The sequence below is a fragment of the Globicephala melas genome, chromosome 3 (assembly GCF_963455315.2).
Source record: "Globicephala melas chromosome 3, mGloMel1.2, whole genome shotgun sequence".
Taxonomy (NCBI): Eukaryota; Metazoa; Chordata; class Mammalia; order Artiodactyla; family Delphinidae; genus Globicephala; species Globicephala melas.
Genome location: NC_083316.1, coordinates 143,747,232 through 143,773,773, shown reverse-complemented (window position 1 = coordinate 143,773,773; position 26,542 = coordinate 143,747,232). Strand labels below are relative to the sequence as shown.

At 50.4% G+C, this 26,542-nt stretch overlaps 1 protein-coding gene across 1 annotated transcript in view; it reads left to right on the top strand.

Moving 5' to 3' along the window:
* The window catches only part of SLIT3 (slit guidance ligand 3), a 610,776-nt gene that overhangs the window by 496,637 nt on the left and 87,597 nt on the right, over positions 1-26,542 (top strand). The window contains exons 13-16 of the mRNA XM_030829978.3: positions 11,586-11,729; positions 13,206-13,369; positions 23,289-23,439; positions 24,630-24,704. Coding sequence (XP_030685838.1) covers positions 11,586-11,729; positions 13,206-13,369; positions 23,289-23,439; positions 24,630-24,704 — 534 coding nt within the window. The remainder of the gene's footprint in view (positions 1-11,585; positions 11,730-13,205; positions 13,370-23,288; positions 23,440-24,629; positions 24,705-26,542) is intronic.

The following is a 26,542-nucleotide window of genomic DNA, read 5'->3' as shown; positions in this document are numbered from 1 at the left end:
CAGAAAGCTCTATGCCCTTGCATGCATTAAGGAGAAATGTAGCATGCGTCAAAGTGCCTAGCACAGTGCAGGGCATGTAGCAAAGATTCCATAAATGCATGTTTTGAGAGTCTGCCTGCCGATGCAGGGGACGCGGGTTCGTGCCCCGGTCCGGGAAGATCCCACATGCCGCGAAGCGGCTGGGTCCGTGAGCCATGGCCGCTGAGCCTGCGCGTCCGGAGCCTGTGGTCCACAACGGGAGAGGCTACAACAGTGAGAGGCCCACATACTGCAAAAAATACATAAATAAATAAAATAAAAATAAAAAAAGGAAATGTATCCCAGCTCCAAGCTGACAGCAGTCGTGAGATGACTGGAGTTAACAGGACTTTGCATGGACGGGGAAGGCAACTCTGGTTGAGTATCACCATTTTGAGCAGAGGGAGTTGAGTAGCTGGGAGTAAAGACAAAGCATCCCCCCTTCTCCCGAGACTGAGAAGTTGACACAACTCAGGCCACCTCACTTTCCAGAAAGAACCAGCAACTGTAGCCGTCATTGGGCTTTGACCTGCTGTTGAGCAGTTAGAAAGCAGGTCCTGATTAGATCTAATTTAACGTTCAGCCTGCGGTAGATTGGATTTCTCCTTGTTAGACTGGAGACACTCCGATAAGAAGGCTCTGATTAGAATACCCTGCTAGTCTGGGAAATTTCCTGTCCTTTGACTCGAAGACTTTTTGCAAGAGGTTTGTGTTTTTTTCTTCTCTCTCCATCTCTCAAGTTATGGGCGCATCACAAAGCCAAGCTGTCTCTGCCACCCAGAATGATCTTGGATGTTTCCTTTCTGGCCCTTGTCACGATGCTACCAGGAGTAAAGCAGGTGCATTGTAGTTGGTTGTCCTGACTGCCCATCTCCCCTTTCCCTGTTTCTCTAAACTTTTCAGCTCTTCCACCACACTTGCCCAGCCTGTTCTGTACCCAGCCCTCCTGGGTCATTCTCTTGCCCTGTTTATTCGGGCAGATGGCCAATGCTGATAGGAGAATGTCTCAGCCTTCAGAGTTTCTCAGAGGCTGCAGCAAATGGGTCTCCACGGACAAGCTTCAGCAGTCCTGGGAAGGACCCCCAAACCCCTATCCTCTTGGTGTCAGCCTCACAAGAGTCACCTCCTTTAGTTGGACTTCCAAAATCTTCAGGGCTTCCAGGACAGCCTGTCACCCAGCTGGTATGGAAACCTGTCCCACGCACCCTGGGACAAATCCTACTGCTCTTTTGCTGATAAGTTTCTGTGATAAGTTGTCTCAGTGTAGTTAGAAGGTTAGGAAGCTCTTTCTTATACTAAACCTCAGTCATGGCTTCTGGGAAACTCCGAAAAGGCTATTCTCATATCCTTCAAGTGTTTGAAAATAGCTAGTATGTCTCCCTGTAATTAATCCTAAACAGGTTCAGTTCCTGCAGACTTTCGTTGTATAAATACACATTTGTTATCAGTAACAACCCTTATGATCTTCGGGGGCTGCAAGGGAGCCTGTCAGTTTCCTTCCTTAAAACAGGCTACTGGAACACGAGTCAGGTGCCCAGTAGGGCAAGAAGTGTGTTTAGAGACTCCCTCCTAAACTGCAGAGAACTGAAATTTCCCACACAGAGACATCTCAGAATCCAAGGTTAAGACCAGACATGCCACTGGGCATGGGCGCCCAACTCTGATCACCTGAGAAGTGACCTATCCTCTTCTCCCAGGCTCCGTCCACACCCTTCCTCACCAGAGAAAGAGTGAAAGCTTAGCTGTTCGCCGTTGCCCTGCCCACCCTGGCTCCTGGGTTTCTAGGATGTGAGTGGAGATGATGATCCTGAGTGTGCAGCCAGCCAGAGTGCCCCCAGATATGTCACCTTGCAGCGCAGGGGTCAGTCCTCCCCAAGGCAAGGAAAGCAAGCAGTCAGCGTGTCTCCGGAGCCATCACTTTCCCCTCTGATGGGCAGCAGTAAGCTGCGTCGTTACAGCTCCCCCGGGGGATCGGCACATGCAGTTAGTACTCATTGATTGCACGGCATATGCACGGAAGAGGGATTCAAGTGGGGCAGGCGGTCATTTGAGGTGGAAGCTTTCGTGTAAATGCTGGCTCCGGTCGATGTTAAACCTGCTCCGGGAGGTCTTAACCAAACCAGACTGTCTTAGGGCTGGAATAAGTTAAGACAGCCTAGCACCTGTTGTTTGATTTTCTTGGAAGGCAGACAAGACCACTGGAGCATCTTGGAGTTTTCCAAGCAACATGCCAGTTACAGGGCAGTGAGCAAAACTCCGCTCCCTATAGCTCACTTTCCCTTATCGGCTGTTTTGCAAGTACAACTACTGCTGCTGATGACAACAGCTACCATTTATTGAATACTTAATATGTTCCAGAACCTGTGCTAAGCAATTTCATATACACCATCTCATCTAACCTTTACAACCATACTAAGAGAAAGGTATTGTTCAGAGGCCCATTTTATAGATGTAGAAACTGAGCAACTGACGGGTTAAGTCACTTGGCCATTGTCTCTCAGCATGTAAGTGATGGAACCCAAGCAGTCTGAATCTGGAGTCCACACCAGAGATATCTGCTTCTGACCCAGTCATGGACCAATCTGCAGAGCTGGTTTTGTGATACACGAAACAAGAATTCCTCTCTGGCTCAAGCCAAGGAGGGAGTACTGTGGAACTGCTGCTTTATCAGCTCCTCTTGTTAAGCTTCAGTCTAAATCACAGACCCCTGTCTCCCATGGAACTTCCTCTGGTTGACTGTCCTCACCCCACTAAATTTCGAGCTGAGCCCTGTAAAAGGGCAATCAAAAAGCCGCTTGTTCTTGGCTTCCCCGGTGGCGCAGTGGTTGAGAGTCCGCCTGCCGATGCAGGGGACACGGGTTCGTGCCCCGGTCCGGGAAGATCCCACATGCCGCGGAGCGGCTGGGCCCGTGAGCCATGGCCACTGAGCCTGCGCATCCGGAGCCTGTGCTCCGCAACGGGAGAGGCCACAGCAGTGAGAGGCCCGCGTACCGCAAAAAAAAAAAAAAAAAAAAAAAAAGAAGCTGCTTGTTCTTAAAGACTGGGTTGAGGTGAGATGATGAGAATTCTCCCCAGCAGTAGAAGCAGACTTCCTTTGTGATGCATTTTTGAGGGAGGAATTCTTCCCTCTCTTGTGTACCTGGAACTTCCTAAGGAAAGCTCTTGAGGGGACTTAAATTCTGGAATCATTCCATGCTTTGGTCATTGAGTGAATGGTTTATCCCTCTTAAAGGACTGATTAGTAACCAGGTAGCAGTCAGATAGGCAAGTTCTACCCTAGTAGCTGTTGGGGAGGGAAGGGGCAAGCCAGGTGACACTAGGTGAGGCCCTTGATCTCCTGAGAGCAGGTGATGGCCCCTTCATCCGGTCTCTCAGAAGTTCAGCTTCCCTCTGATTACCTTAGGAGGTCCCCGTTGCTTGCACCCTCTTCCTCGTGCCCTCCTATATCTGTGGATTCAAAGGAGGTCCTATTTTTCAGACAGGCCACCCTGTTGCTGCACTTCAGTTTGAGTCACCATGACAACCCACAGCCCATGACCAGCAGTGCAGTCATTATCAGGAGAGAAGAAGGCGTCATCATTGCCCCCAGGGACTTGGAGGGCTCCTCTTGTTTCTTTGTGTGAGTGTTTAGCATGGCGTGGCCCACAGCACCCATTCACAGGCTCAGAGAAGATTCTGGGCGGGGTCAGAAGTCCTTGACCTCGTGGCACCAGATGTCACCAGGTTCTTCCCCATGTCCAGCCTCGGGAGGTTGCCAAAGGTCAAAATAAATCCCCCGTATTTCATATGGGAAAGATAATAGCATGTTTGTTCTAAGGCAAGAGAGTGGTCCTTATTACAACTAGTAGATAAAGAATTTCAGGGTGGCAGAGGGTTAATTCTAAAGAATTTTTTTAAAAGAGAAAGACACAATAATGAGAGGGGTTCACTCTAAATCCTGCAGCTTAATCAGAGGTCCAGAATGGCTCCCCTAATTGGCATCCTCACTAATAGTTAATGCCAGTGCTTAATAGTGGGAAATACTTGCAGGGATACACAGAGGACTTTTTTTGATAACAGAGAGCCTTTGTAACCCATTCCTGAAAAATGATTCCCCTGCAGGAGGAGCCAGAGAAAGGGTTATGCCATGGGGTTGTTGGTACATCTTTCCCTTCCTACGGATGCATCTGAGTGTTTACGAAACAGAAACTGACCCGCCCTCCCCCACCCCACCCCCCGCCAGTGTCACTTTAAGAAAAGGAGGCTCCATGAAGTCCCCGCCTGGCGGGGAGCCTGGGCCCATCTTCCTATCCCGTGGTCTTTCCCGGAAGGGCTTCAGGTATTCTGCAGGAAGGGGCTGCTGCGCTCTTTCTTGACACGTTTTCTGAGAAGACCTTGTACTCCAGGTTTGGAATATGCTTTTGGCTTTTGCAGACAAACACCGTATAAGTAGGAGGAGTAGCCTTAAACCGCTGTCTTCCGCAGACACGTGGGCAGATGTGGAGAATATAAATATCACCCAAATGAGAGCTCGGGGCCACTGAATCAATATGTGAACCACTGGCGTTACCTAGGTGATTTTGATGCAATTTATCATGAAGCCTGATTCCAGATGTTTGTGTTTTCCAAACCTTGCGGCAAAGGCTGTGAGCTCAGGGGAATCTTCTTGGAGGAGGAGATGTGGGCAAGGTCAGTAGCTACAAATGGGGCCTCAGTGGTCCTCTGCCTCTGTAGCCAGAGACGGGAGCCAATAAAGAGTAAGAACAGCTGCTACAAAGTGAACCCCAACCATGTGGCCTCTTTAGGGAGACTGGGTGTGGGGGTCCTTTTCACAGGTCAGGGTGGACCTCACTTCCCTCCTGTGGCCCATCTGCCCCTATTACCTGGACCCTGAGTGAATGAGGCTACAAGCTGCTACGAGCGATGAGAGCACCTGGGACTTTCCTGGCCGGGCCAGGCCCGGTCCCCCAGCAGGACTGGAATCAGAAGAGCCCTCCTTAGCCCAGACTGAGGACTTGTGCTATTCATTCTCCCTCCCCCCGCCTCCCGCTCCAGCTCTGAGGCTCCCAATGGCTTCTGTTTCCTGCCTTGCTTTTTCTGAAGGCCACAGCTCCTGGAGAGGATTATCTCTCCGCCGCATCGTTAGGTTGGTTACTCAATGGGCTGAGTGCTAATACCTCTTGACATGGAACATATGTGGAAGCTGAAAGGGCCCGGTGAAGGGGAGGGCGGAAAGAGTGCCTCTAGAGCTAACACTTAGACGTAAGTTTAGAAGGTGATGTATGTGTACTCGCACTCTCCGTAATTTCCTCTGGCGGGAGCGTGGCTCTTTGCTTTCGTCTTATTGTAGAATCATCACTAAGTTAATGGGAGTGGCTACAAAAACATACTTCTACCTCCTTCCACAAGCTTCAGGCGCTTCCCACAGTCCCTTCACAGGCATGGGAGTGGGAGCAAAGGCTTTTTTTTTTTTTTTGGCGGTACGCGGTCCTCTCACTGTTGTGGCCTCTCCCGTTGTGGAGCACAGGCTCCGGACGCGCAGGCTCAGCGGCCATGGCTCACGGGCCCAGCCGCTCCACGGCATGTGGGATCTTCCCGGACCGGGGCGCGAACCCATGTCCCCTGCATCGGCAGGCGGACTCTCAACCACTGCGTCACCAGGGAAGCCTGGAGCAAAGGCTTTTAAAATAAGATAGCATGGATCCAAATCTCAACCTACCACTTACTAGTTGTGCAACTTTGGTCAAAAGTACTCAAGCTTTTTGAGTCCCAGGGGTCTCATCATCTGTCAGATGGAGATTCCATAAGTTAATATTTGTAAGGAGCTGCGCGAGTGCCTGGCCACACATAGTGCTTATTACCTGTTAGGTCATGTGGTCCCAGCTGTTCAACCTGGCCTGATCATCTCAGCCCCACCCCTGCCCAACTACCATCTCTCTTTTGTTTATATGACCTCCACGTTTCCTTTGGGAGGTGGGTCTGGGAGCCGGTGGCCCCGCAAGACGGTTGGATCTGCTTCTGGGGAAATATTGATGCACACGGTACATCCCCAACCCCTCCCCCCTCGCTGGATCCAATAACAGCTCAAGCCGAGATCTAGTTGGGGGCATCAAAATTCGGAGTTTGAGCACCAGGCAGCCTCCTGAATGAGGCGAGCTGGAGCAGCCCATCTTGCATAAGGGATGCTGTTGTCTCTGCTTCGTCGCTGTCCCCTGGTCTGCCTTGAGTGAGAATTCAGGGTGAGGGGAGCACAGAGCCAAACATACCAGCTCCTAAATCAGCAGTTAGTCAACGATGCGTGAAGGTTGAGAGCCTGCTTTGCACAGGTGCAGGCCACTCAGCGAGGAGCCTGCCATTGTGCCAGTGGCAGCTTAGTGAGCATTTCAAAGAGCAATCCCGTCGCAGCACCTTGGTGCCGGGTTCTCCCTAAGAGTCAGCAGGACGCCTGATGCCTCTACACAACCAAGAGGCAAACGTCCACCTGAAGTGTGCCCAGGTGCATTCCGAAGCTAGCAAAAACAGCCACTCCCCAGAAACAGGCAACACCTTCCACCAGGCACAGGAAGGAGAAGATGGATTTTCCATGGTGGATGAGAGAGGAGCTTTGGAGTCGGACAGGCTGGAAGTTCACTGGGCAGCCTTGGTTAAATCCATCACCACTCTGACCCTCAGGTTCCTCATCAGCAAAATGAGGACAATCATAGTGGTGCTGTGAGGGTGAAAGAAAACACTACATGGAAAGTGCTTTGGAAAACCTTTGGCACGGGGCTGCACACAGAGCTGTGGTCTCTGGAGATGACGCTGCATTAGTATTAATTCACACAGCAGTTACACCACTGCTTCTCAAAGGGGAATGAACTGGGACAGATCAAGCAGGCTTGATGTAGAAAGAGGCAGAATCAATCCCTCCAGTGAAAGAGGGAGAAGGCCTATGTTCAGAACTTCTCACAGAATTGCTGAACCCCATTTCAGATAGTTGTTTACTCTCTGTTTGCTCCATCATAGGGTGGTTTTTCTTTATTTTTATTTTTTAGGGTGGTTTTTTTTAATTAATTTTTATTGGACTATGGTTGCTTTACAATGTTGTGTTAGCCTCCACCGCACAACAAAATGAATCAGCCAGACACATACAGATATCCCCTCCCTTTTGGACTTCCCTCCCGTTTAGGTTACCACAGTGCATTAGGTAGAGTTCCCTGTGCTGTACAGTATGTTCCCATCGGTTGTCTATTTTATACATAGTAACAATAATGTATATGTGTCAGTCCCAGTCTCCCAATTCCTCCCACTCCACCCCTTTCCCCCTTGGTATCCATATATTTGTTCTCTACCTCTGTGTCTCTATTTCTGCTTTGCAAATAAGATCGTCTATACCATTTTTCTAGATTCCACATATATGCGTTATTATACAATATTTGCTTTTCTCTTTCTGACTTACTTCACTCTGTATGACACTCTCTAGGTCCATCCACGTCTCTACAAATGATTAGGATGTTGTTTGTTTGTTTAATTCCCCTGCAACTCTTGTCCATGTACCAGAGAGCTCAGAGATCCTTTCATGGAAGCCAGACCCAGTTGAGTAGCTGCCAACCTTCCTCCCAAAGGATAGAGGACAGAAAGACAGGCTGTTAGATGTCGCCTGTGCTGGAGATCAGTGAGGCTGTCCTCGGCATCTAAATCTGGATAAGCAGCTTAATTTTATCTCTCCCTGCACCGATGCATCTTGCCTTAGGGAGCCAAGCATCCTGGGAGAGAATAAGTGATGGGGAGACTCTGCCCTTTTGTGTTTCCTTTTGCTCCTGCATATGTGCTATCTTTGCCTCAAAATTGTGCCAGCCTGGGTTGCTTTGATGCCTTACATCTTTGCGATAACATCTCATGCTGAGAGATCTAGGAGCAATAGGGAACAAGAAAGTGGGCAGAAAAAGAAGCCTCGATAGTTCTGATGGGTGAGGAGGGTTGCCAGAGTGGCCTGCAGTTTCGATACCCTTTCAAGGCAGATCAGAGTTGCACTCCTCTCTCCCCATAGCCGTCCGCCTTATCTAGTGTCTGGCATTCCCCAGAACCACGTACAGCAATTGGGCTCATGAATCTACACTAGAGTCTCAAATCTAAATGCCTCCTCAGGCAAGGTCAGTAGAATAAACTTGTGAAGGGCACCAATAGGGAATAGTGAGGACTGTGGCAAACAGAGCATATGTCTTATCTAAAGGGGGCAGCCACCCCATGGCTGCCTCCAGTGGGCCCAGTGTTACTAGAGCTTCTGATTTTTTTCAAGAGAAAATAGAAATATGATGTGTGTGAGTGAGAGAGAGAAATGTCCCAATTTTTTTTATTGAAGTATAGTTGATTTACAATGTTGTTAGCTTCTGATGTACAGCAAAGTGATTCAGTTATACACATATATGTATATATATTCTTTTTCAATTCTTTTCCATTATGTATAGTAGTTTGTATCTGCTAATCCCAAACCCCTAATTTATCTCTCCCCACCCCACTTTCCCCTTTGGTAACCATAGTTTGTTTTCTATGTCTGTGAGTCTGTTTCTACCTTGTAAATAAGTTCATTTGTATCATATTTTAGACTCCACATGTAAATGATACCATATAGTTATCTTTGTCTGTCTGACTTACTTCACTTAGTATGATCATCTCTAGGTCCATCCATATTGCTGCAAATGGCATTATTTCATTCTTTTTATAACTGAGTAATATTACATTTTATATATATATATTTATAGCTGAGTAATATTACATTTTATATATATATACATTTTATATATTTTTATATAAATATATATACATTTTATATATTTTTATATAAATATATATACTTTATATATATACACATTTTATAATATATTACTCAGCTTTTTATAGCTGAGTAATATTACATTTTATATATATATATGTGTATGTGTATGTGTGTGTGTGTATATATATATATGAACATACCACATCTTCTTCATCCATTCATCTGTCGATGGACACTTAGGTTGCTTCCGTGTCTTAGCTGTTGTAAATAGTGCTGCTATGAATATTGGGGTGCATGTATCTTTTCGGATTAGCGTTTTCTCCAGATATACGCCCAGGAGTGGATCATATGGTGACTCTTTTTTTAGGTTTTTAAGGAACCTCCATACTGTTCTCCATAGTGGCTGCACCAATGTTACATTCCCACCAACAGTGTAGGAGGGCTCCCTTTTCTCCACACCCTCTCCAGCATTTGTTATTTGTAGACTTTTTAATGATGGCCATTCTGACTGATGTGAGGTGATACCTCATTATAGTTTTTTCCCAGTTTTTAACACGCTGGGAGGGCTGAATGAACAGAGTTGCATGTGGGATGTTGCAAGATGCTGCAGGGAGGATTCTATCCTCAGGTCATGAGATTGGCATTTCTGACCTGGTCTCTTTACTGATAATTCGGTATTTCCTAGCAAGATGATGCCCTCAAAAGGCCCTGAACATCAAGCTTTGGAACAAATCATCTACCGCATACTTTATCTTTCTTTTTAAACAAGGGAACCAAAAAATGTGTGTGTGTGAAGGGTTCATTCCTGACCTGTGGCGACTTAGCCCTGTTGGATCCTCTCGCTATTCTCCATGTTTCTCTGTTCCATAGCAACCTCCTTGAAATACCCCCCAAAGAGAGTGATTTTGACTAAAATTTAATATACAAAGCACAGTAAATTCTTGGGGGAAATTGCTACAGAGGGGATAGACAGATGGGTGGGGTAGATGAGGCATTCAAAAAGAAGCAACTAAACCCTCCAGAGACCTAGAGTACCATAACTGCATCCAGCATGTGCCTTGGAAACGTGTAACCTGGAACAAGCCCACCAATCTCTCAGCCTCAGTTTCCTCAACTGTAACGTGCAAGGCTGGCTCTGCCCATCTGCCCAGGTTACTGTGAGAATAAAAGGCTGTCAGGAAAGCACGCTGGAAAACAGGAAATGTATTCTAGCAACGTGAGTTTTTTTTGCCACTGGGAGGCAGGAGGACATCTGTGTGAACCCTTGGGACCCTGACCGTTATTAGCCAGATTAAACGTCAGTTCTTCTTCCTCTTGTCACTGCCACAGCTGCCTGCCTCACAGGATGGGCCTGCAGCAAGGGAGTGGGGGCATGGGTCATTGAGCTCCCATGGCAGCCCCTCCGTTACCAGCTCCAATCCCCTGGACCCTGGCATCAAGAGCCTCCAGAGGCAAGCCAGCCATGATGCATCCCATGGGTCCCTCCCCGTGAGGGAAGCTCTGAGCCAGCGTTGAAAAGAGAAATTTTAAAAATTCCAGCTTTTTGCGGGTTAGTTTATTAACCCCCTCACTTGCTTTCAAGAGTGGGTGAGCAATGATTTTACATGAGGTTCAAGGGCACAGCTAGTCAGTCTAGGATCATAAAGGACATTTGTAGGACCCAAAGTGCTTGCCTTGCCAGCCCCATTCTGGAAAACACTTCCATCACCTAGGATGGACCAGCATTTCACCAGAAACTCAGCTTCCTTTTATGCCTTTTTTTTTCTTTTTTTGGTTTTGGTTGGCCGGGGCGGGTCTGAAGAACTAAAACCATAGCAGAACGGGGTCCCTCGTGGATAGGAAGGCTGACCCTGGGGGATAGGTGTCACCTTAGAGGAGAGTGACCCCCTGGATTTGCACATGGAGTTGAGTGTATTTCTTAATAAATGCTTGTGCTAAGCACTAGGAATAAAGGGAGGAATAAAATAATGTCATTTGTACCATAATAGAACTTACCGTCTTGGCTGGGAGGCAAATGATAAACAAGAAAACAAACAAGTATCCTCTAACCATGAATTGAGAGAAATGCTACGAAGGAAATAAATAGGGGGCTATGAGAGACAATAGTAGGGGTCGTACTGGAGATGAGGGGCTCAGGGCAGGCCTCTCTGAGGAGCTGACGTTTGGGCTCAGATACAGAGGAGGAGAAGGAATCACGTTATGAAAGGGATAAAGAGCGTGTTCAGAACATGCGTGGTGTATTTGCGGAATCACGCGGGACTCCATCCATGTGTGTGTTTGTGTTTCTGTGTGTGTGAGAGAGAGAGAAAGGATGTGTATGTGTGTGTGTGTTTATGTGTGAGAGAGAGAGAAAGAATGTGTATGTGTGTGCACACATGCCTACCCACGGCTGTATTTTTTCTGGGACGATGACCTATAACTTTCATCAGTTTTCCAACGGGATCAGTGATCCAAAAGAACTCTAAGGAATTTTCTGAATCAAAATTACCCTTAGTCAATCAGCTAAAGCATCCAAATAATTGTGCCAAATGATTTTTTTTTTTTTTGAGTCCTGGAAGCTCTGCATGCTAAAGCAGAAAGTGGAGCACACAGGGTGGCATTTCGGGTCTCCCTCCGAGAGCACGGGTGCAGGGTAAGTCTCCAAGTGATCGGCGTGCGACACAGCATCCGTGGTGACCGGGTGCAGGAGTGCCCGGATGTGTCCGGAGGTTCGGTGGTCACAGGCATGCAAGTCCCCCTCTTTCTCTGCTGAGGGCCGGAGCCCCTGCTGTAAGGAGAGCACTGCGGGTCATCACGAGGATTAGTGAGTCACCAGCCTCTCTCCTGCCCGCAGGCTCCTCAATGCCAACAAGATCAACTGCCTGCGGGTGAACACGTTTCAGGACCTGCAGAACCTCAACCTGCTCTCCCTGTACGACAACAAGCTTCAGACCATCAGCAAGGGGCTCTTTGCCCCTCTGCAGGCCATCCAGACGCTGTGAGTATGCCCCCTTGAGTGCCAGCGCGTGCCCAGGCGGCCGGCAACCCCAAACACGTAGTCGCAGAGAACATTCAAAATGAAGGCAGAGTGAGCACGTCCAGGAGGAATCCTGGAACCTGCAGCGAGAACGGGATATTAATAATAGCACTAGCTTGGGACCTCCCTGGCGGTCCAGTGGTTAAGGATCTGCGCTTTTAATGCAGGGGGCGTGGGTTTGATCCCTGGTCTGGGAACTACCATTTCCACATGCTGCATGGCTTGCCCAAGAAAAAACAATTTTTTTTAAAATCATAATAGGGCTAGCTCACCTGTACTAATCACTCACACCGTGCTCCGCGCCCCACTGGGTGATTTCCCTGTATCCAAACAGTTACGCCTCACAACAGCCCTAGGAGATGGGTGCTTTTGTGATCCCCCATTTCTATGTGAGGAAACCAGAGGCACGGAGAAGTTCAGTAACTTATTCAAGGTTGCACAGCTAGGAAGAAGCAGGATTTGAAGCCAGGCCGAGCGGCTGCTCACCTGCTCTTTTATTCTGAGCAGGCTCCATCTCTGCTGCTATCCCGTTCCTGCCCAGCAACACCCACAACACCAAGCCTCTGGTCCAGGCACACTGTACCAGAACACGGGAGTATTTCAACACCCTCGTTAGGGAACAGTTCCTCACTCCCAAGCACTGCAGACGTTCTTAAGTTCATAAGTAGTAGTGGACGTTCATAAGTAGTTCCGTTAGAGAGATGACACCTGAGTGCAGATCTCAGCCCGTGTTTTGGATGGCTCCACCCCTCAGCTTAGACCCTAGCTCCAGCCCCGGGCCTGACCATGAGCCCGGGGGCTTCTGGAGCCCTCCTGGGTCATCTGGCACTTACAGCCCCTGTAGCCAGAGACGGGAGCCAGTAAAGGGTAAGAGCAGCTGCTACACATTGAACCCCGACCACGTGCTGGGCGCTGAGTGTGGTGCTTTGGCCAGTTTTCTCACTGAGCCGGGGGAAGCCAGGCCCATGGTGTTGTTGCCCTTGTGATGCTGAGGATGGTAAGAACAAAACCCGCTACTATAAATGGAACACCCACCCTGTGCCCGACACCATGCCAGCTGCTTTATGCACCGGGTGTTCCTGAGCTTGGAGAAATAAAATTCAGTCTGCTCTCAGCATAAACCCTAAGCCTGCAACTTTCATTGCCCTTCAAAACTGGCGTGGGTGAGACTGGAGACGATCAAGGGTGGGTCCTGACCCGGGTGGGGAGAGTAAGGAAGGCTGATTCCCCAGGCGGGATGCCGGCTGCCCCCGTGACTGTCTTTTGCAGACAGCAGACCTCAGGCCCCCTCTGCAGGTCTTGTCTGAGAGCACCTCCCCCCGAGGCCTCCTGGGGCGATGAAGGAGGGAGCCTGGCACCAGAGCCTAGCACCAGGCAGGGGGGTGGCGGAACGTGGCACCAGGGGTCCCATCTGATTAACTCCCGTCCCTCTCGCAGCCACTTAGCCCAAAACCCATTTGTGTGCGACTGCCACTTGAAGTGGCTGGCCGACTACCTCCAGGACAACCCCATCGAGACCAGCGGGGCCCGCTGCAGCAGCCCGCGCCGGCTGGCCAACAAGCGCATCGGCCAGATCAAGAGCAAGAAGTTCCGCTGCTCAGGTAATCAGCTTATGGGGCAGGGCCCCACCTTCCGACTCCGAGTGCAGCAGCCCCGGAGAGGCCAGTAATCCAATCTGGAGGACAGCGCGCGCTGTAACGGCTCCTGGGGATCATCTTTGCAAATTAAATTGGGGAAATTCAGTTAGCCCTGCAGAAAACCAATTAGCTTATGGATTTAAAATAAAACACACACACACAATAAAAGCATTGTGGGGAGGAAGGCGGGTGATTTGGGGAGAGACAGAACCCAGGCAGCAGCACAGCTCCCGAGCTAGGTGGAAATGAGGGGATGAGGCAGCCTGGACACATGCTATCTTGAGAGGCCGTGATTGATTTATTTTGTATCGTTAGTTTCCAAATCACGCTCCCCAAGTGGCAGATAGAGAAATAAATATACCCCAGGCCAGGCTGCAGGAAGCATGGAGCCTTGGGGGCCTCCTCTCCCCCTCTGTGGCCACCTTCGGTACAGCCCTTGGACCACAGTGTATTCTAGGTTTCACAGACGTTTTTGCTCTCTCCTCCACCCCAGATGGGTGCCTTCTGATCATGGAGAGAACAGCAAAGAGTGTTGCTCAGAAAGAAAGCAAAGCCTTGCTCTCTAGTTCCCAAGCTCTCTCCAGAAACCTTCCTCCCTACCGCACCCAGAAATGAAATGGGGAGGGGGCTTGGTGAATGGCGGGGGAATTCTCAGCTCATCTTGGAAAGAGAACTTGCTCTCCATGACGCAAGAACTGGATGAACAGGCAGTTAAAAATGACTATCGTTTGTGTTGTTTGCTACTGGAAAAAAATCACCAAGCTGCTTTGTGCTCCCAATGGTGAGACGTTGATAGTATGATGTAGTGAGATGGGGTGAAGCCAACCCTCACAATCTGTGTGTCAGCAGGAACTGTTCTTCTCTCCCTGCCCGGAGCATCTTGTGTAGGTGGGTTTTCCTGGGGAGAAGGCTAGTGTCAGCCCTAGTCGCCGGGAGAAGACCGGCAGGCAGACCTCCGCTTCTTTCACGTTGTTCTTGACCTCAAAGTCAGATTCTTCAGTCCATGCCTCCAGAATGATCAGCCTGAGCTGTTTTATTTTTTTCACCGGAAGCAAATACCTTGAGAGGGCTTGGAGGGACCCCGGGGACTTTGCGGCAGTCTGAGACATTGATCTCAATTTGCCTTCCCCAGAATAACAATGTCAGTTACGAGAGCAGCTCCTTGCCGCCGATGAGCACTGTGCTCAGGGCTTCTAGTTTGACTTGGTTTTTCCAATAGTCCTGTGAGACGAGCAGGAGAGGTCCCCTTGCTGCAGCAGAGGGAGCTGAGGGCTCAGAGGTGAGGGGGCACCCCATGGTCACAGCAAGCAAACGGTAAAGGCAGGCTCGGACCCCAGGTCTGGCTCACTCCTCAACACCACGCGGCATGTAGGAGAGAAGGGCCATTGGGGAAGGAGGTCCAGCTGCTTGGATGACTTCCTTCCCCAGCCTCATGGCCCCGCCCCCAACCTCAGGCCCTGAACTCTTTCCTTAAGTTCCCTCTTGGGGCCGCAGCATCTCAGGGAGGAAAATGCTCTCCCAGCCCAGAGCTGTGCCCTGAGGCACAACCGTCTTGTCCCCGGGGCCCTTTCCTCATGACTTACACCTCTTGTTCCTTCTGCCTCCTCTCTTCCTACCCATGTCTGGCTGGGGCTGAGTTAATTACCTCTAACAGCAGTTGTGCCCAAGAAGAGGGGTGATAAGAGGCCGAGGAGGGCAGGGTGCCGTCTGCCAACCCTGATCCCTCAGTCTGGAGGCTGGTGGTGGGGTGGTCCCATCATGATCTCTAGATCCCGACTGATGCCAAGGCCCTGGGGCATAGGGTGGGGATGGAATCAGCCCAGGGATCAGCCATTGCCTCGGAATGACGGTAGGCTGGGTTTGGGGATGGGGTACCGACAGAAGTAAGTAGGAGAAAGAGGAAAACAGCCAGTAGACCTAGAAACAGTAGAGCTTAGCTCTAGCTCTAGATCTGCCACTACCTACCTATCTTTGCACTGGAGGAACCCTGGCTTCTTTTCCTATGTGGGGTAGGAATGATTTTCCTGACATTTTAAAAAGACACAAATAAGGAAAAGGGACAGGGTTTCTTGACTGACCCTCTCTAAAAAAATTTTTATACATCAATACTAAACAGAAAGATTATTCCTATAAAGGTAGAGAAAGTTAGAGCTGTGATGATCCTAACATATAACATTCTATATGCTCTTATTTTATGTAGCTACAGACAAGAGAGGTCAAGAGAGCTAGCTACTGGTGCACTCCAAAGGCCTTGGCTTTGAGAGGCACTGGGGCCCAGACCTGCTTAGCATTGAGGGTTGCAGAAGCCCTATCTCTATAGCTCTGTGTTTCCAGGAAGCTCAAGAAGAAAGAAGGAGGGGCAGGTGACACGTACTGGATTTGACAGATAATAAGTCTGCTTTTTACTTTCCCCTAAAAGCACTCCCATTGCAAAGACAGCTGATGTAATTAGGAGCCAATTTGAGGGCTGCTCTTGCAACGCATAGAGCTCCTCCTTAGGCTGGGCATCTGGCTTCCCAGCTGCACTGTGTCTGCCTCTATCAGCTGTATCCGCTGCCCTGGGCAGCAAGATCGGGTTAGAGGTGAATGCTGCCGGCTGGGGTAATCTGACCATCAGATTAAGGCCTCCTCAGAAGGCACCATCTGGCTGCCTGAGACCCCAAGCCCGTCCTCGGGGGAGCCCTCGGCGGTTGCAAAATGCTGTCTGCCTTCCGTCATGCCTCCCCCACTGTGTGTGTGGAGATCCAGTTGGCAAGAAGAAACGAGTGGCGAAGAGTACAGAGCGGTGTAACCCCTGTCCTCATCTGTACAAAGATGGCAAAGAGTAAGACACCTCTCAGGGAATCACAAAACTTTAGAGCCCCCAGAGATTACCCAGTCCATGCTAGAGAGGAAGAAAATGAGGTTCACACAGCAGGAAGTCTTATCTAAGATTATAGAGTGGTATTTTCAGGACAAGATGTGTAACCCAGGACTTCTGATATACTGAGAAGTTTCTTGATAACTTTCTCCTGGCCCCCTCCATTTCTTTCTGTTGAAGGAAACCAAACAGAAGGAGGGGAATTTTAAAGCTTGGGGACAGGGGCATGAAAGGGCTGGATTTTCCCTGCACTGGTGCTGAGGACCTGATCCAACTTGAATACGAAATCCCCAAACCAGAGTGTTCGCAGAGCCCTGCCTGTCCGGAGGCGCTCAAAGCAGAGTGGAGTCTAAATTATAGTGGCCAGCTCTAGCTGGTCGGATGGGAGGGCTTAGCAAGAGGTGGAGCCAGATCCGGAGCTGTGGAGTGACTTGGACTAACCAGTCAGTCGTCACAGATAACCTATACACGTCGATATGCTATCACCACCTTGCCCCAAAAACACACTGTGGAGGAACAGTGACCCCGTCGCTCCTGTCAGAGGGCAGGGCAGTGAGGGTCCCAGTCTGGTCTCTTCAAGATGCCCTGACTCTGGTCTCTTCAAGATGCACACATCTCTTCATGGCTTGGGTGGAAATTCATAAAAACGGCCGCTGACCTTTTGCAGATAAGGGTGTAAAGGCTGGGCACCCTCCCTGGACCCATGGCATCAAGAACAACCGGTTGTTGGTCTCCCCAGCCCGCTCCATGATTTACAGTCATGGCGGAAGTCAGGAAGGACCCTAGAATCCGGTATCTTCCACTTTCTTTGCTTTTCTTAGTTTGAAAGAACCTCCTTGTCATGATCATTGTGACTGTGGGTTTCTCAGTCCCAAACCCAGGGCCCTGGGGCTTCCCCAGCTTTCTCCCTGCTAGGAACATGGATTTTCTCTCAATGTCACAGCCCTTCTCTACTATACCTTGATTGATCTGTGAGGAACATCTGTCAGCCAGGGGTTTCTGGGGGCCTTGAAGGATACTGAGGAGACATCAGAGGGACTTTTTCTAAAGAAGAGCATTGCAGCTTTGCTAGACCCCTAGGAACCATGACCTGTCTCTTTACTGAAGGCGCCGGGGGAACAGCCTGTCCTGGAACCACTCTGCTATGGGATGGGCCCTAGGCAGCAGAGAATGCAGAAGATGCTTCTGCTAAGTTGGACGTCTTGGCACATCTAACGGTGTGATTGAATGGGGTTCAGAGGCTCAGTTCAGGCCTGCGAAACGATCCCAGACATTTGTGGTCATAATTCCCCTTGGGAAGGATCTGTTCTACCCTGATACTCCTGAGTAGGGATGTCCAGTGGCCTCCCAGCCGTTCTTCTCCCTTCCTCCTGTGTCTCCCCGGGGGCGGGGTGTGAAGGGCGGTAGGGCTCCCGTCTCCGGACGTGTTCCTGTGGAACCCCGCTCTCGGTACTAATCACGCTCAGTGGGGGCCTGCTCCGGCTTCCGCTTCTCCACGCTGCTTCCTCTGAGCGCTCCTGTCCTCTCTCTGACGCTGCTTCCTGACCTTGACTCTGACCAGTCGCCGCGGGGCTTTCCTTTGTGCTTGATCTAACCATGTGGTGGAACGATGGAAACGGAACATGGTTCTGTCAAGCACCGCGGAAAGCACCGCGCTCTCCTGCAGCATGGCCCGCCACCGCTGGACACCTCTTCTCTGCCCTGGAGCACCGCAGCCCACCACCCGCCAGGCCCGCCTCTCTCGGTCCAGCCTCATGAAGGGTGGGGGGGTGGGAGTCTCGAAGGATTCACAGAGCACCTCCAACTCCAGGTAGCAGATCTGGGCTGAAATAGGGATGGGGCAGCATACGGGGGACAAGCTGAGATCTGCGTCCACGTCTCTATCCCAGATGGAGTTGCCATCCCCCAAATCTAGTCTGGATGCCAGCCAAGTGGTAAAGTAGCTAGGTCTAGCTCAGACACCACTGTTTTTCTTCTTGAAGAGAGCACGTATGCCCAAGGCGTATGCCCTTTGTTTCATGGAAGAGTCCCAGCCCAAGGTCATTTTCCCACGTGGCAGTTAACGCAAAGCTCACACTGCTGGTACCCACCCTCCACCTACCGTCTTTATTGGAAGCATTAGGACTTAATGTGAGCATGAGAATGATGAAAGTGCCATGAGTCTGAGACACTGGATGTAACCTGAGGCTCCTTCTGGAACTGACCCCCTGTCCTCACAAGTACTTTGGTCCCCGTGCAGCCTAAAGTCCAAGCTGTCTCCTTGACCTTCCAAGCACAGCTAACATGAGGCGAAAGTGCTGGGCTCCTCAGCGGTGCTAGCTCCGTGCCATGTGGGGTCTGTGCGGAAGCCCACTGCCTCTGATAATAAAGAGAGGGGTGTCTCGGCACCTCCCGTGCTGCTTATTTCTTGATAAATCCTAGACCCAGTGTCACCGGAAGATTGTGCTGTTGGTTCATGCCGTGGAATGTGTGTGCTGTCCCATGTGAGAGAGGGCCCTGGCTTGAGCCAGGAGCCGGGCTCTGGGCTTCCATGGCGATGTGTGACTCTCACTGTCTCCTCTCTCTCGGGTTACCCCTCAGAGCCAGGGCCCCAGCCATTGCTGAGGAATGGAAAGTCCTGTTTACCTCTCTGAATTCTTTTCTCACGTGCTTACTATAGACCGGGTGCTGAGCTAGTTTACATCATTACCTTGTTTAATTTTCACAACAACCCTATAAGTCCCATTCTGCAGATGAGAACATTGAGGCTCAGAGAGGCCAGCTAACTTGCCCAGGGTCACTGGACTCCAGCATGGCTGCCCTTTACGACTGTACTCCTCAGCTTTCCCAGCTGCGGACAGGCCCCTGGCCTTGAGTTATGAAATCAGAAAGACCTTGACTTGACTCGATAGGGAGTTGAAAAAAATAACACTCCCTTTCAAACTTCCTTCTGTTAATAGGAAAAGACTTGAGAAAGCATCCCTGTTTACATGGCTCCTCCCCTCCAGCATGAATATACCAAGACCCATTTGGTACAGAAAAGTCCTCGGGCCTAGAGAAATTTTCTTTCCCTCTGAACAGAGAGGGCGTTCTGAGTTCCTCGGCACTGCCGCCACCGTGCCAGGGCCAGGCCTTCGGGAGCGGGTCCACAGGGTGCCCTTCCACGGGTGCCTCCCTGGTCCTCCGGCAGCTGGCTGTGACCAGGCAGTGACCGGCTGCAGGCCATGGCCATTTCCCTCTGCTTCCAGGCAGATAGCTGCATTCATGTTAGACTCTGACAGGGAGAACTTACTAGGACAGCTGCCTGCCCAACCAGTCTCCAAACTCCTGGTAAACAATTGGTGTTTTCCAGCCAACTGGTGTCTGGTCACCTGGCCTTTGCCGACGAGTGGATAACTGTGAACCTAGCAATGTTCTCTTGATTCCATTCATGACCTATAACCTTTGCTTGTCCTTTCAAGCTGAAGAGCCCCGGCAGGCCTCCTACTCCCCCCGCAGTTCCTCTTTCTGCTCCTTTCCTCCTTCTTTCATCCCGCCCACCTTAGGGGTATTGGAGGTAGAAGAGGAGAACTCTGGACACGTGCGTTGGCAGGTCCTTGGTGCTCTGATAACCGTGCCTCTGTGACTTCCATTAAACAAACTGGTTGCCCAGAGGATGATGCAAAATGCAGACTGCTAGTGACAGCAGCCATCCTGGGCCCAGCGCTGGCCTCTGCAGCCAAGTCCATCCAAAGGATGGGAGCTTTGACTCCCCACCTGCCCCAAGCCCCTGACCATCCAAACATTACATACATCCTCTCCTGGGAAGTGGCGGCAGGGCAGGGATTCATAATAAAACCGCATTGCTGTGGACTTCCACTCCCCTGGTCTATTGAAGTTTCTCTGTGCTCACGTCCCAAGTGTCGTCGTTCTGAGCTGCCCACCAAGGAGGAGGAGGGCTACGGGGGCAGGAGCAGGGGAGATGCCAGGTGACATCAGCTCTCCCAAGACCCATTTCAGCCGGCGTCTAGTTTTATGGCCCTTGTTCAAATCCTCCGAGATCTCTCCTGTCTGAACTCCCCTAAAGAGAAGCAGCAACGGCCTATTTCAGTTACTTCTCTCCTACTAAGTATTTCTGGCAGTGACAAATATGCATTGAGATTGAAATTGACTTTTAAAGCTCTGGAAAAGTTAAAAATACTTTGGGGTAGTTATGAGCATTAGGCATAACAAATGGCTCCGAGAAACCCTGAGTAGTTTGGGTAATGAAATATGAAGTGATGGAGCCTGGCATCTCAGGCTGGCTCCGACTGGGGAACGCACTCTTTCAGTGTTGTACGTACGCCGTATTAACATTTCTGGCCCCACTCATATAAAATACCAAACTCCGACCCCCTCGTTATTACAAACCAGGGCAATAACCAAAACAGCAGGGGGAAAAATGTTGGAAAGAACACATTAGTCCATCGAATCTAATTGCAAAATCATTTCATTAAAATGGGTCAGCGGCTCCATTGCACAGGTCGGCCAGTTATAATCTAAGTATACTACAGAGAGCGATTCCTGCTAACTACAGACGCTCTCACCTTGATTGAAACGAACACGCATTTCATCGGCGGCTGTCCCCAGCCGCAGCCCAGCCGGTGCACGTCTTCAGGCTCATCGTGTTAGCGAGCAAACTGTGCTCCCTCATGTCTTTCTGGCTTTGATCACTCAGGGTTCCTCCGCTTTGCAAGGATCCCATCCTAGACGCCTCCTCAAAGGAAAAATACGTGCATATGTACGAAAAGCCCCTTCACACCGTCACCGTGGGGAACCGCCGTGGGGAATGAGAGAGGGTTGTTATCTAGCAGGGTTTGCGCGATGAAATTCATCCAGGACTCAGCACGCTGATGCGTCGGCGGTGGGGGGCCAGAAACAGCCCAGGTCAGAGTCATTCAGTGGGACGGATGCTGACAAGCCAAGGGCAAGGAATTTGCATAACGCACTGGACCAGGGAGCCGCCCAGAACACCTGGGATACCTGCTTGGATTTTGCTCACACAAGCCTGCGGGTGGAAAGTGAGATGGAGGAGGGGAATGGGGAAGGAGCAAAGGGGGAAAGAGACAGGTCCAGGCCTTGACCTTCTGTTTTAGGTGGATGATGTCACTTCAGAATCAGAGACCCACCGAGTCCATCCCCAATCAGGCATTACCACGGGGAGAAAACGTGAGGAATGAGAAACCAAGAGGGCAGTGGAGACATCTGCTTCCTGTCTCCCTGCAGCCCACTGAGGGAAAATGCCATTCAGTTCACCTCCACCAACTTGACTTTATGATCATTCCTAGGTCTGGGATTAAGGTTTTGTCCAAAAGCACATCTGCAGTAAAGCAAAGTATTAGTCACATGGGCCCTGGCAGCAGCCTGCCTGGGTTCGTTTCTCTACCACGTCCTGAGTGACCTGCAGGCCTCAGTTTCCTCATCGATAACATGGAGTCATAATAGCCTCAGAGTGTTGTGAAGGTTTAATGGGCTCACCCATTTGAAGTTCAAAGAACAGTGCCCTGCTTGTGATCCACGCTCAGTACACATCAGCTATCGTCACTCACTACGCCGATGTTTTAACGGCTTCTGACATGCCAAGTGTTCCACCAGGTGCCCCAAAAAATTGAATCACAAACATCTGTACAACTCTTGACCCTTTTCCAGAGGCTCTCCACCACCTTGATCTTCCTCAAATCTTCACAGCCCCTGTGAGATAGGGGCAATGTATGTGATTCCCGTTTCACACGTGGAGAGATTGAGGCTAGTAAGTGGCAAAGCCTGGGCAAATCCACGCCTTCTATTGCTAAAACCTCTGTACTGCAGATGCCCCGTTCTGCTCCTAATACACATAAGATGGCCAAGGTCCACCTCAACTAGCCAGGCAAACAAATGACCTTCACGTTCTCTGCAACACTGCAGAAATACGCATGTATGGAACAATGTATGTGCTAAGGACACCCCATTTATGCACTGGACAGATGTGAGCCAAGCTCTCGTGCCCGGCATTGTGCCGAGGAACCGCTGAGGGTGAAAATAAAAGAGACCCGACCCCCATCAACTACCTCGTGTCTGATAGGAGAACCAGAGCTTCCCTTTTATTTCGGGCAAGGTTTGTGGTCTCACAGAGGTTCGCCCAGGTGCCAGGGGATCATTTCTGATCATTAAAGCAGCTCCTCGGGGCATCTCTCAGGACGGCGCATCATTGGCCCTGTTACCATCACTGTGTACGTAACCTCCAGAAAAATTCGATTTCAAACATTAATCTTAGCTCCAACTCCCTTTAGCTCATTGGAACTGGCTTTTCACTGTAGTTAAACAGAGCTTCCTCTCAAAGGCAGCAGGTACATCTAACCCTCGCAAGAGTTGTACTTGTCTTTACAGTGTTTTACATTTGCATTCATCACCCGTATTTTTTTAAAAGAAGTATCAGGCGACCCTGAGCCAAAATCCCAAATGTTAAGGCAGTGGGCTTCAATTCCCCAGGACCCCAACCCTCCTGATTGCTTCCCAATCATGAAACCGGGTGTCAAGGGTATTGATGGCCATGTGCTGGGCCCCCTTTATCGTTTCATTACCTGCTTTGTCCCTGAAGACAACTCAGTGTATGACCCTCTTCCCTGACCTCATTCCCACCCCTGGCATAGCTCCCATCAAAACCCCATCAAAATCTCTTCATTTGGATTTTCATGAATATTCAGAGGGCCCATGGATCATGGACATCATGGACTAAGTACCCCCCGTAAATCGTAGACCAAATTCTGTACAGGGACCTCAAAAAGGTCCATGACCCACAGAAACTTAAGAGCCCACGGAGCTTGTGGCATTAGATGGAAAGTGATGAATGACAAAGACCAAAGGGAGAGCAAGCAGACTGGAGGCTGGGGTGCGGGGAAGGCAGAGCAAGGTGGCCAAAAAATGAGGGCAATGCTGCCTCTGTCACTGGGCCATCCCCCCGCCCCGTGTCTCCCCATCTCCAGTGCCCACAACCTCGCCCCATGCCGGACCGGCTGCCACTGACGCCCCCTCTTTGGCGCCCCCCAGGCTCGGAGGATTACCGCAGCAGGTTCAGCAGCGAGTGCTTCATGGACCTCGTGTGCCCGGACAGGTGCCGCTGCGAGGGCACCATCGTGGACTGCTCCAACCAGAAGCTGGCCCGTGTCCCAAGCCACCTCCCCGAATACGTCACCGACCTGTGAGTGCTGCCCAGGCGGGAGCCCCTGCACGTCCCCACGCCCAGTCTCCCTCAGCCAGCCAGGGTGGGTGTGGGCTCCTAGAGGTGGCCCCCTCCCAGCTCAGTCACCTGGGTGTTCCTTGGTGTCCCGTGCGTCCCAGGACGAGGGCAGACTCCCCCAGGCATCCGCGGGGGACAGCTTGCTCACAAATACAGACAGCTCATTCATTCTATTGATACAAAGATTTTCCGAACACCCGCTGCGAGCCAGGCACTGTGCCAGGCCCACCCTTTTCCATGATGAACTAAGCAGACCACCCCTTGTAGCCCTTAGGAAGCTTACAACATAACCGGAAAGATGGATAGCGCATAAATGACTGTCCTAAAGTGAAAAAACAGCTAGAACGATCAGGTATATCGGAGCCTCTGGTTATCCATGCTAATAGAGAGGCATGTTGGTTTATCCAGAAGTGGCAGAGCTCAGAGTTACAGCATGGGGTGGGGGGCGGGGTGACGGATCTGGGCCTGACTCCTGTTGTCTCCAGTTTTCCTGAGGCTGGGCAAGTTGCTTCTCAGATCTGAGCATCAGATTCTGAGCTATAGAATAGAGGTGTTAATACCTACCTCCTACGGGGGTTACAAAGATTAGGTAAGAGGATGCGAGCACAGACTTTATCTTGAATCCTGGCATGGACTAAGCCCTGCATAAATGACGGTGGTCTTTATTTATTATTATTATTATTATTATTATCTTTGACTCTCTCCTGCTCTCCCTGAGCTTACATGAATGTTGGGCGTGGAGTCCCTGAGCTGCCCTTAGCAGAGGGATGTGGTCAGGAAAGACCTGAGTGGCTTGGAGAGTTGGAAGAACCTGGGGAAACCTCCCTGGGGGTTTAAGTGGTCATTGGTACCCCTACAAAATGAAGGCAAATCATTGGCACTTGACTGTTAAGTGCTGAGCGTTCAAAAAGTTGAATTCGCCTTCGGCAGAGGGTCTTCCTCTCCTTTCTGGCCCCTTCTCACACCCCTCCTCTTGCTGCTGGGCCCCCCATGCTGATGGGGTACACAGAGGGTTTCTGTGGTGCTATTGACCTGGACTGAGTGAGGTCCAGGTGGCAATTCAGCTGAAGCCACGGGGGGATGGGGGACCAATGGAGGAGGTGCCCCATCCACAGCTCACCCACCGCCTCATCTGCTTGCTCCCCATGTAGCCGACTGAACGACAATGAGATATCTGTTCTAGAGGCCACTGGTATCTTCAAGAAGTTGCCCAACCTGCGGAAAATGTAAGTCAGTCTCAGGAATTTGGCAGACCGGAGCAGAACACCAGGGCACGGGCGGCTCCCTCTCCCTCCACTGCAGCCCCTCCCAGTCTCCTCCTGAGCCCGCTATGGGCACGTCCTGGGAAGCAAGACACTAAGGCGGGACCATGCAGAGGCAGAGCACGCATTTGGCACCATCCCTGACCCTCACCCCATCCTTGCTCACCCCCATCCTCCACCCCACACCCAGTGGGTGGTCGGAGGGACTCAGGTGAGGACCAGCAATGGGACATGGGGATCTAGGGTGCACATCACATCACTTAGTAATTTTTATGAGGTAACAGTCAGAAGGTCTGTTTTTAGATGGACCCTAAAGGCCTCCACATGGTTGAGACACACTGGAGCGGAGACACCACAGCTGCCTCACCTCCTTCATCTGTAAGCACGCTGGTGCACAGCTGGCCTTGCTTCCCCCTCCCCTTCCCTTCCCAGGTGTGCCAGCAGAGGTACCAGCATGGACAGGGGGCTCTTTGCCATCTAATTCCCTTCTCCTTGACCCTGCTCCCCACTCCCACCCCATCCTCCACATGTCCCAGCCCCAGAGTTTGAGTCTGCCTCTGGAACAAAGGAAAACGGTCAAGCCTCATTATTCATAGACCCTGTATTTGCTGATTCGCTTACTCACTAACATTTATGTGTAATCTCAGAATCAATACACACAGTGCTTTCATGGTCATTCATATACATAGACAGGGCAGCCAAAAATTTGAGTCCTCCTACATGCATGTCCCCAGCTGAAATCAAACAAGGCCACGTTCTGATTTCTTGTTTCAGCTGCCAGACTGTAAACAAGTGTCCAATCCACAATATATTTAGTGCCACATTTCTTTTTTTGCATGTTTGTGCTTTGTGGGTGATTTCACTGTTTAAAATGGCCCCATAGCATAGCACTGGAGGGCTGTCTAGTGATCCTAAGCACAGGAAGGCTGTGATGTGCCTTACGGAGAAAACACGTGTTACATGAGCTTTGTTCAGGCAAGAGTTACGGTGCTGTTGGCTGTGAGCGCAATGTAAATAAATCAACAATATATATTCAGTAAGATGTCTTTAAACAGAAACATGCATCAAACAAGGTTGGGTATTGATCGGTTGATGAAAATGGTGACCAGAGGCTCCCCTAGGAGCAGTGGTTCAGCATTCACTAATTCATCTTGCCCAGTGACTTTGTAGAGCTTAACCACGATGAATAATGAGAATTAATTGTAACCCTTATTTTATTTTGCTCTCCACTCTTCCACCCATCAGTCCCTTGCAGGCAAGAAGGAGAGAGACCTTCCCCTGCCCTGGGCAGCATCTGGATCGCATCAGTGCCATTCCCTCCCTGCCCACAGTTGCCACCTTGGCCACGGCCTCAGGGACAACTCTGTAACTGAGAGCAGTGGAGAGCACTGTACCTGAGGGGGCAGCAGAGGGAGGACACACGTGGGTCCTGGTGAGGTTCATGGCTGTCCGAGTGGTCAAGCCCACCTCTAGCTTCAGGAACCCAGCACAGACATCACCCATCACCTGCCTTTTAAATTCAACCCCCGAAAATGCTTACTTTCTTTAACCTCAAAACAAATTTACATGCACATGGAGATAAGGCATGTAAACAGGATCATGGAAGTCTTTGCTTCCATGAAGAAGTATGCGCCCTCCCATTTTAGGTGAAACTCAAGCACTCTGAGTCTTTCATCTTCCTAGTTTTGACAGGGACCTGAGTATGAAGAACTGTTTCTGTACACCAACAAAAACAACAGCACAAATGCAATGATGAGTCGCGGCCAACTCCCAGCCTCAGCATCCAAGCCACAAAAGGGAGT